General features: G+C 41.9%; 1 protein-coding gene across 1 annotated transcript; it reads left to right on the top strand.

Moving 5' to 3' along the window:
• Positions 1 to 552: 552 nt before the first annotated feature.
• Positions 553 to 7852, top strand: cux1b (cut-like homeobox 1b). Its single transcript, XM_041236663.1, has 10 exons — positions 553 to 615; positions 807 to 943; positions 1438 to 1504; positions 2048 to 2160; positions 2501 to 2617; positions 4531 to 4614; positions 4710 to 4766; positions 4967 to 5047; positions 5590 to 5654; positions 6079 to 7852. Exons 1-10 carry the CDS (start codon positions 567 to 569, stop codon positions 6137 to 6139), a joined length of 831 nt encoding a protein of 276 aa, XP_041092597.1. The 5' UTR covers positions 553 to 566; the 3' UTR covers positions 6140 to 7852.
• Positions 7853 to 9815: the final 1963 nt, after the last annotated feature.

The following is a 9815-nucleotide window of genomic DNA, read 5'->3' as shown; positions in this document are numbered from 1 at the left end:
TGGGCAGAACAGCAGTTGAATATCTATAGGTGTCTATATTAAGTTGACAGACTTTATAAAAGCATTATTTTCTCTACATCCTTGGTATGAAAAAGGTGATAAACTCTGGAATGTTTCCCTATTGATATAATGTTTTACATGAGGAAATCAATATATTATACCATGTGTGATTTTTATATATATATCAAACTTAATAGGCTGCTTGCATAGGGCAATATGCCTGTCACATTATAAGTAATCCTAAAATAAATTTAACACAGCGGGGTAGGTAAGAAGTATATAAATTGAACAGCAGCAATGCAATAACCATTCCACCATGCATTTGACCGTCAATATAGCGACTTAATGTGTTTTTATTCTTGAACAATCCTGTGCATGCGTGTCTAACCAACCAGTGAACTGAGCGCTGACAGACCTCCGGACTCGACCGTGCTTGAAAAGACGAAGTGAAAACAGACAGAAACAATGGCATGCGAGCGTGTGTGTGTAATCGGTGAAAAAGATTATCCCCAGCCACCAGGATCAAGCATGTTAGTACCTGTATTTCTGTATCAGATGCATCAGACATGAGTTTAGCTCTCAGATTGGTTGGGTTTGTGTTATTAACATTCTCTGGTAAGTACAGTTGGTAAAACTATAAGAAAAGCCTTCCTCAGTGTTTCTTTGGAACACTGTTGTGTTTCGTGTGTCAGAGATATTGTAAACATCTTTCCAGTGGCTCATGCATTAGCCAATAACAGTGGCAGGTTTGTTGATAGAGTAAAATGTCACTGGAGTGCTATGAGACTGACAGGCTCTTGTGACAGGTCGCTATGCTGAGCTGCAGCTGGAGTTTGCAGAGGCAGTGCGGACCAGCGTGGAGCAGAAGGACCTGATCAGTAAGCTGGAGCATGACCTGAGCACCATCCAGGCCATGACATCACTGCAGAGGCCCGACGCAGAGGTGGGTACCAGCCCGGCACAGGTCAGTGCAGCGCTCATTCAGAATCTACCCAGTAGGCACTCCGCCTGGTACTGGTGCTCTAGTAAATAAGTGGAGGCACTGAACAGTTCAGTAAGGAGAGTGTTAAAGGAATTCTAGCGTATCAAATATTTCCCCTTCATTCACTCTCACCTCTGCAGTTTTATGCTGTTTCCTAGGTCTTTTCAGCTTAGCCGTGTCTTCAGAAACATTTTCCCCAGCGCCTGTATGTACGTGCATGCAGTACTTGCATAGTGTATGTTAGATTTCAAGAGAAGCGCATATCCAGTTGAGATGAAACTTTGTAAGGAGACTGGTATGAGTCTGCACAGAGTTGCCTTCTCATAGGTTTGTCACATGTCCGTGTTTGTATAAAGTGTGCAGGCTCTTTCTGCTGGTACGGCTGGCTGCAGTGCTGATGGGAGATGTGTGGGGTGTGCTGCTGACACTGTCTCAATGGCTTTACTGGGTTACAGGGTGCGGATGTCGGCCATATGGAAAGAATCCCTGAGCCGATAAAAGAGGCGACTGCTCTCTTCTCTGGTAACCCACATTGAAATGCTCATTCTCTTCATTTATCAGTGTCTTAAACATTTCTCATGAACCTACTGAGCTGCTAGTTACCAGTTTTGTGACATTTTTAAATTGCATTAAAACATTTTACAAACTAAAGACATTGATTAATGAGTCTCAGTGTTTGTTTATTTATTTATTTATTTATTTATGTATTTATTTTTATTGTAGTCTTAGCTCTAATAAAACCACATGTCATGGGTGTTTATATGTTAAGGTGTAGTGCACAGAATGTAGTAGTAATTTAACAGCTGTCACATTGTAACTGAGAAACCAGTTCAGTAGCAGGCAGGAGTGTTTGCATGATTGTTCCAAGCAGTTTCCTGCTAGTTTCATACCATTGCAAATGATTTGTATTGTTTTCTGAACCAGTGTCTTTGCACTTGCTTCAGAACAGGGCACTTTGAGATAAACCTTGATGAATATGACCTAGTGTTTTAACCTGACAGCCCTGGTTGTCTTTGTGAATACCTGACCCCCCACCACCCCCTTGTGTGCTCCTACCCTGCCCAGGTCTCAGTGCCTCCCCCCAGGCTGAGCTCCCTCAAGGACAGATGGACTCTCTGCTCTCCATCATCTCCAGCCAGAGGGAGCGTTTACGAGCACGTAACCAGGAACTGGAGGCGGTATGGGGCTCAGAGACAGACAGACAGACGGACAGACAGACAGAGATAAACACGCACAGATAAACACTCACAGATAAACACCCACAGATAAACACACACCTCCAGGGGAACATGGATCACCACAATAATGAAAGTTGGGATTGAAGTAAATAATCCTGCATTGAAAGTTTGATTATAATTACTTATTTTTACATTAGTAAGTTGAACAAGTCGCATCAATAACATCATTGCAGCACAGTTGATAGTAGGGTTCTATAACCCTCACTCTCAGATCTCATTGTCCCTTTCCCTGGAAAGCTGTCTCATGTATTGTATCTTCTTCACTCTCCCCTCTCTCCAGGAGAGCCGCTCTGTGCAGCACACCATGCAGGCTCTGCAAAGTGAGCTGGACAGCCTGCGAGCCGACAACATCAAACTGTACGAGAAGATCAAGTTCCTGCAGAGCTACCCAGGCAGGGTAGGAACGCTCGCTCACTCACTCACTCTCACACACACGCTCGTTCGCTCACTCACTCTCACACACACACACGCTCGCTCGCTCTCTCACTCTCACTCACTCACTCTCACACACGCTCTCTTGCTCACTCACTCACTCTCACACACACACACTCTCACACACACGCACTCACTCACACACACACACACACTTATGCACACTCACTCACTCACTCACTCACACACTAACCCACACGCTCTTACTCATACCCTCACGCACACCCTGTTAATGTGCTGTGCGTAATGATTAAAATATGAATGTATTCTAATAAAGTAACAACATTTACGTCATAGAAAAGTCATGATTCCCAAGTCCAGTTGACACATACGTCCTTGTAGTGTAGAATATTGATAGCTTGCTTTAATGCAGCAGCCATTAGATCATCATAATGTTTTATATGAAGTCATGAAAACTACTTCCAAGTGCAGGATTTGAATGCTCTTAAAAGCATATTAAAGATAACTCTGTTAAAACGCTGCATGGCACCATCCCATAATCATACCCAACAGACATCTAACAATGCATTCAGGCCTTTGCCCTGGGATGTTAAGAAGCTGGACAATCATTTATTATTGATCAGGTTATGAAATCCCATGTACTTTGTATACGGAGCCCTAGATAAATTAGAATGGTAAATTATTGATGTACAGTTCTACCGTGGCTTTGGAGATTGTGCATAAGGAGGATGCATTATCCAGTAAAGCAGATTTATATGAATGCTTTCAGACTGTTGTGTCTTTCTACAATATCAGTCCATCCACAACAGTGTGCCATTGCAATGAGAAGCTCATTTACATCTTAGATGAAAAAAGTGCGTCCTACGAGAAACGAGGGGCGATCTTAATATTCTGCACAGCGGCGGATCTGAATACCACCGCACCCTAACTCTGTTCATTCTGCTGGTGCTTCCCGTTGTGTGTTTTATCAGTAACATTGCATGCAGTAAGAATGAGCTGTGCCAGAAATCAGGTTTAGAAATGGTATTAAGCTGGCCACTGTTTTTGGGGGATTTATGAGCCCTGTTATCCGTTCATTACAGATTGCTTGCTGTTCAGAAACACATTTTAATTCGGCATGTAATTTGATTATCCCAATTAGTTTGGGTAATAGTTCAGGTGCTGATTTTCAGAGTAATTGCCTTTTAAGAAGTATTTGTTGGAAGGTATTAAATAAATCAAAACCCACCTATGTATGAATGTGTCGATTTCACAACAAGTAAAGCTGCCCTTCCCTCACCTTTACAACTGAGTGCCAATCACTGTCAGGTCACTTCCGCGCGAGTGTATTAAAAGCTGGAAGTGAATTTTCCGCTCATCTGGGGCGCTGACAGTGTTACTCCTGTACTGAGACTGTAAACTGGAAACATGTTGAACAGCACACGTGACCTTCCCTTTCCTTAAACCCGAGCTGCCGCTCAGGAAGCTGGAATATGTAGTTCTTTGTCAAGTTTAATCAGAGAGCACACCTCACCAGGGACTACAGTCCCACAATTCACTGCAGAGATAATACAATTCTAAGAAAAGTAAAGAAAATAAAATGTGTATATAGTTTGTATCAAAAAGATAAAAGAAAAGTAAGTCAAATAATGGCTTATAAAATATAAATTCATTTTGGGTCTAATTACGACTATGTTAAATAACACTGCCAGATTTATATTGATTGATACTCACTATTTGTGTAAACAAGTGAAACTGAGGGGACGCATTGTTTTGTGTTGAGTAATGAACACTTTTTATTCAATTTCATTAATACCTAACAATTTCAAATGTCTTAAAGGTATTTACTTAGAAAATGCGAGTATCGGTGCACCCTTATTTTACATTGATTTAATGAGCGTGTTATGATGCAGCGTTTCCCTCTGGCTCCCCCTGCAGGCAGGCAGCAGTGATGACACAGTGATGCGCTACTCTTCCCAGTATGAGGAGAGGCTGGACCCCTTCGCCTCCTTCAGCAAGAGGGTACCCCCGAATCAGGAGCTATTAAAACTCAAATTCCTTTTACACTAGAAGAAAGAAAACATGTTTTTATTGTATTTTTTATTTTCTTCTCAAAGGAGCGCCAGCGGCGGTATCTGAGTCTCAGCCCCTGGGATAAAGCTACCCTGAGCATGGTGAGTTCGACAGGGTTCAATTTATATAAAGCTGAAACAAGCTACAGTGACAATGTCAGAAATTTCAATCCGCTGTTTGTTTCAGAAAAAATGTGATTTCTTGTTATCTTTGATGTTTTATTGAAGTTCCCTTGTTAGCTACACGTTGAAGTAAGCAGTACCATACGAGAGTAATGGTGGTGTTGCGCTGTGTGTTCCAGGGCAGAGTCATTCTCTCCAACAAGGTGGCCCGCACCATTGCTTTCTTCTACACCATTCTGCTGCACTGCCTGGTCTTCCTGGTAAGTGATCCCTCTGCCAGTCTCATTCAGGGAGCTTGGCAACACTAAGGGTTGAACAAAACGAGACGATGGTCTTGGCAGGGGTGGAGGTCACCCAGTTGTCTTCAGCGGTGGTCTTACAAACTCGGGAGTAACACCCAGTAAGTGAATAACGCATGCTGGAAATGCTCTGTACCGCTTCACCCTAAGGGTAGTGTCCTCTTAGTGGGATTATTAAGAGATCCTTCACACTTTACCACTTGGGGTGGAGTCCTCATCACCCGGTGGATCAAAACTCAACGTTGAAGACACTGATGAAGTTTGTCATTTCATTGGTAAAAGTTTCTGTTAGTACAGTATTTCTGAATTTAGCACAATCGAGTATCTTCTAGGTACGGATGATAGTTTCCAGGAATCCATTATTGAGACTGGGACTGCTGGGTTATAGTGGCACTAAATAAAATGAAGAAGTTAGAACAGTGCTGTAATTATTAATGATCTTCCCAAAGAGCCGTTTCCTGAAGCAGCTGCCCGAGTGTCCTGATCTGTTTGTGTGTTCCTAGGTGCTGTACAAAACTGCCTGGAGTGAGAGCATTGGACGAGACTGCACTGCATACTGCGCCAAGAAGTGAGGACTCTCTCTCTCTCTCTCTCTCTCTCTCTCTCTCTCTCTCTCTCTCTCTCTCTCTCTCTCTCTCTCTCTCTCTCTCTCTCTCTCTCTCTCTCTCTATATATATATATATATATATATATATATATATATATATATATATACACACACACACACATATACATACTGGGGTGTAAAGAGCTACAGAACACCCTGCAGTGGGTGTTGCATGATTTTTCTTTTGGCAAATTGTCCATTGCTTTTCTTATGACGCATCAGCGTTTTGTTTTAGGTATCAGATTGATTGTTCAGTCTTGAGACAGTGTGTGCTGGTACACAGCAGTCTCAGTTAATAATCTTGGGAGTATGTTGTTGAAATGGAGATCTTTATATAGATGTGTGGGTTTGTGTTATAAAACAGTTTTCTTTCCTTGTTTGCTAGGTTTTCCGACCATGTGCACCGTTTCCATGAGAACGGGGAGAATGGCGAGATGTGGCAGTGATGCAGCAGAGGATTGTGGGGCCAGGACCCCTCTCCCCCGACTCCTGTTGCCCTGCTCTGCACCACTAGGGGGTGCTGCATGGCTCTCAGCTTTTTCAGTAGAACGCAGACCTATATACTTTATTCTTACCTGCAACCCCCTCCCTTGCTGTCAGAGTGTTGTCTTTTTCAAGTCTTGTTGTGACAGCTCCATATCCATCTGATGTGTAACATGTTTTCCTTTAGCACCTTCAAAGTTCAAGGATACGTTTGGGAGTAAGTATGGGCTGTAGAAAGAGTCTCTGATAATTATGGCCCTTAAAACGTTACTCGGATTTGATGAAAATGACCTCTAGTGGCATTTCTTTAATTTTTTATTTTAGTTTTGTGGTTTATTAATTATGGTTGGTACCGTAGCGTTAATGAAGTAGTGTCGTTGTTTTATTTGAAATGGCAGGTGATTTCCTGTTTACATTGATACATAATGGGGGTAGGTCTCTTTTCCTTTGCTTTACATAAGACCAGAATGTTTGGACACTTCTCTTTTAATTCCAGTAACTGCAATCAGTCGTGGATTGGATTATAAAATGCATGTGAAAACATAATCCAAGTAACTGATATAGGCACCTTATCAACAGCGTTTACTGGGGCTAGTTAAGCAAGGGAAAAGAGTGGGAAGGTGCACGCACACACACACACACACACAAAGGCACACGCACACACACACAGACTAGTCAGTATTCAGCCTCATCACCTGATTCCAGATGCCATTGCAAAATTCCTTTCAACAGCCAGGGAAGCTGTTAGTTAAATAAAAAATAAAAGAATTGACTTCATTGCCCTAAATGGTTTAATAAAGAACTGTTCCATCATTAGAAGGCTTTACCTCAGAAGCCCTGTAAAGTTAATATGTCTTGTTATAGTTGCTGTTATGATTTGGTTTGGTTCATGTTAGATAGATTAGCCTGAAAGCTTCAACAAGGAAGGAAGTGTGCTAAAATGATTTCACTAATGTAAAAACCCTAATAAGCCAACAGTGTATGATGAAGTGCACAGAAACACGCAGGACTCGTATTGTAGTGTGATGTGAAGCATGACTATGGGGCACTGCAGCTTTAGTGTGGAGCGGGACACAAGGAGCTAGTGTATTGTGAGTCATTTCTTGTAATGTCGAGGTAACATGTGCCTATCTAGGACACCCTATCTTTTCAATGCTGTAGCTTCTGCTGATAGAAATATGAAACACCTGCTTGATTGCTGATATCACAGCGATGGACTAGCGTAGCTGTTGGAGGCTGTAGTCAGGTAGAAGGCAGTTCATGGCAACGTGACATCATCGCCGTTTTGGTCCCTTTTCCGTGTATAACCCTATTTAAGCATTTGAGTTCCAAAATTTTGATAAACACATAACCTGCCCTTGATTGCTAAAACTGATACATTTCTCCACGACAAGGCGTGTGTGTGTGTGTGTGATTGCAAATGACGGTAAACATATTATATTGAAGTTAGCTTTGTAGTTTCTCTGATTCTATTGTAATCTAGTGTAGATTTGCAGACGGGTCAGAGTGAACAGGTGAACAGTCTTATATCTTGGTAAACCAGCTGCAACCAAAGAAGGAAGAGTTTTGACCCTTGTCTCTGTAATATTTCCTTTTTATCTAAAATCCAAATGCTTTAACTTTTGCATTATTGATTCTGGTATATGCACAATATAAATAAAATATCTCAGCATTCATTCTGCAACCTTGATTCATTCTGTTGCCTTGTGCCTCCCAAAACTTAGACCCAACCAAATGAGCAAGAAAAAACACAGTGATTTCATTAATAAAATGGCTTGTAAATATACAGCTTGCTATACTGTACATGTACCTGACATTGTAATACAAGAGGAGTAAGTTGTAAACATACACATTGCAGTGCTCTCTTTGCTGTATTGTGCTTCACAGTACCTTCATGTAAACCTTCTAATCTTCTGCTTTTATGGTGATATTAAGTGGGTTAGAAGTATGACCGATTATATGTAAAATTAATCAGATTGCAACTCCTTAAATCCTCTTCCTGAGCAGATGCAATGGAATACACCACTAACTCTCTTGCCGTCGCGCCCCACTCCTCCCACAGCGCATAGCTTCAGGGAGCTGCTCGAACCTTCGCTCAGAGTCCTGTGTTCCAAATGTAACAGCTCCCTGGACAGACCAAGAGCTTCTAAAGGGATGCTGAATAATTCAGCCCTTTTCAGAGTCCTGCCGTTTGTTTAGCAGTTCATTAGTAAAGAGCAAGTCTGACGGTTTAGGTCCTAATTACCAGGCTAACGAGACGCAGAGGCGTGTGTTTGTTTGATTTGTGTTTTTGTTACCTTATTAAATAACTCAGGATGTTGTTCTTCTGTGTCACCCTAGGTTCAAATCGAGCCTTCTCAGTTAATGTGCTTCACTAGCAATATCTATATATTCTCGGTTAAGTTATCAGATCTTAACCAGGTCTCTTAATTCTTCAAACACGTAACAATGTGATAAATATAAATTGAATCATTATGAAAGAGTGTGAGATTGATCGTTAGTATTGCGTGTATTTGGAGATGGGAAAATGATTCAGGGATACTGAATATAATTAAATAGCAAGAGACCTAGAGTAGAGAAAAATAGACCCGCATCCGTACCTATATGAACAACTCCCAGTCTTTCTGCATTTATTCGTCAGCTCCGTTACTTGGTGCTTGGAGGGTAGTGGCTGTACACAGCATTCTGTGTGGTTGACCGTGTCTTTATAAACCACACAGAAGATGACAATGATCAATGGTTGCATTAAAATGGGACAGCATCTGGATGCGTTCACAATCTAGCAATTTTCTACATCAACTAGCAAAGCCTGGCTTAGCATTGGAATGAGTCAAACCCATCCATCAGCCTTGGAGGGGGCCCCGCCAACCACAGCCCCCCCATCAGGGTGTAGCGAGGCAGGAAAAGGAAGAGGACACACAACCCCTTTTAACCAGCAGCAGAGTGATGGATTACTCTCCTCCATTATCATCCAGGGCGAAAAAGAGTTCACTGGCAGAGGCCACTTACCCAGGCGTGAGTAAACTGGATTTCACACTCCAGAGGAGTGGCTTGTCAGTGCTCGCTCGCTCTCTCTTCTCTCTCTTGCTCTCAATCTCTCTTTTGCATTCTCACCCCAGGTATTGAAGTCAGGTTCTTCACGCTGTGCCAGTTCCCCAGGTTTCTTATAAATGCAAGCAGGGACCCTTTAGAAGCATCTCCACATTTTGTTTGAGATGCTGGCTTTGGATTTTCAGTGTTATGGAATCACTTCACTATTTTTATCATCCCAATAAAAAATGAACTGCCACATTGTTTCCCCACATATTTCAGAAAGATACATAAATAATATTTATACCACCAGTGTGGGATACATTTTTGATATTGCACTTGAGTGGGGTAACATGCTTCCCAGGACTAGATTCGAGTGTGTCTTTGCTTACATTCCAATCCAGTGGCGTGCTGCTGAAATTCTAATAAAAGGATTACCACAGATTCACAATAGTATGCTGTCGCTGTCCACCTGACATTTATAGACTGCTGTCTTCAGCACTGGGTTGAAAACAAGCCTGCCCTTTCTAAAATAAACAGTAGTTTTGTTTCCAAAACTAGCTAATCTTTTGTTGACAAAAACCAAACTTCATTCTGTAAGGAAAATTA

Source organism: Polyodon spathula, chromosome 41 (assembly GCF_017654505.1).
Source record: "Polyodon spathula isolate WHYD16114869_AA chromosome 41, ASM1765450v1, whole genome shotgun sequence".
NCBI classification, from domain to species: domain Eukaryota; kingdom Metazoa; phylum Chordata; class Actinopteri; order Acipenseriformes; family Polyodontidae; genus Polyodon; species Polyodon spathula.
This window is presented reverse-complemented; position numbering and strand designations above follow the sequence as displayed.

Excerpts from the sequence above, each read along its gene's own strand:
- cux1b (XM_041236663.1), top strand. The coding sequence starts at position 567 with ATGAGTTTAGCTCTCAGATTGGTTGGGTTTGTGTTATTAACATTCTCT. Across the intron at positions 4,615-4,709 it reads TCGCCTCCTTCAGCAAGAGG|GAGCGCCAGCGGCGGTATCT; the intron begins GTACCCCCGAAT and ends TTCTTCTCAAAG. Across the intron at positions 5,655-6,078 it reads ACTGCATACTGCGCCAAGAA|GTTTTCCGACCATGTGCACC; the intron begins GTGAGGACTCTC and ends CTTGTTTGCTAG.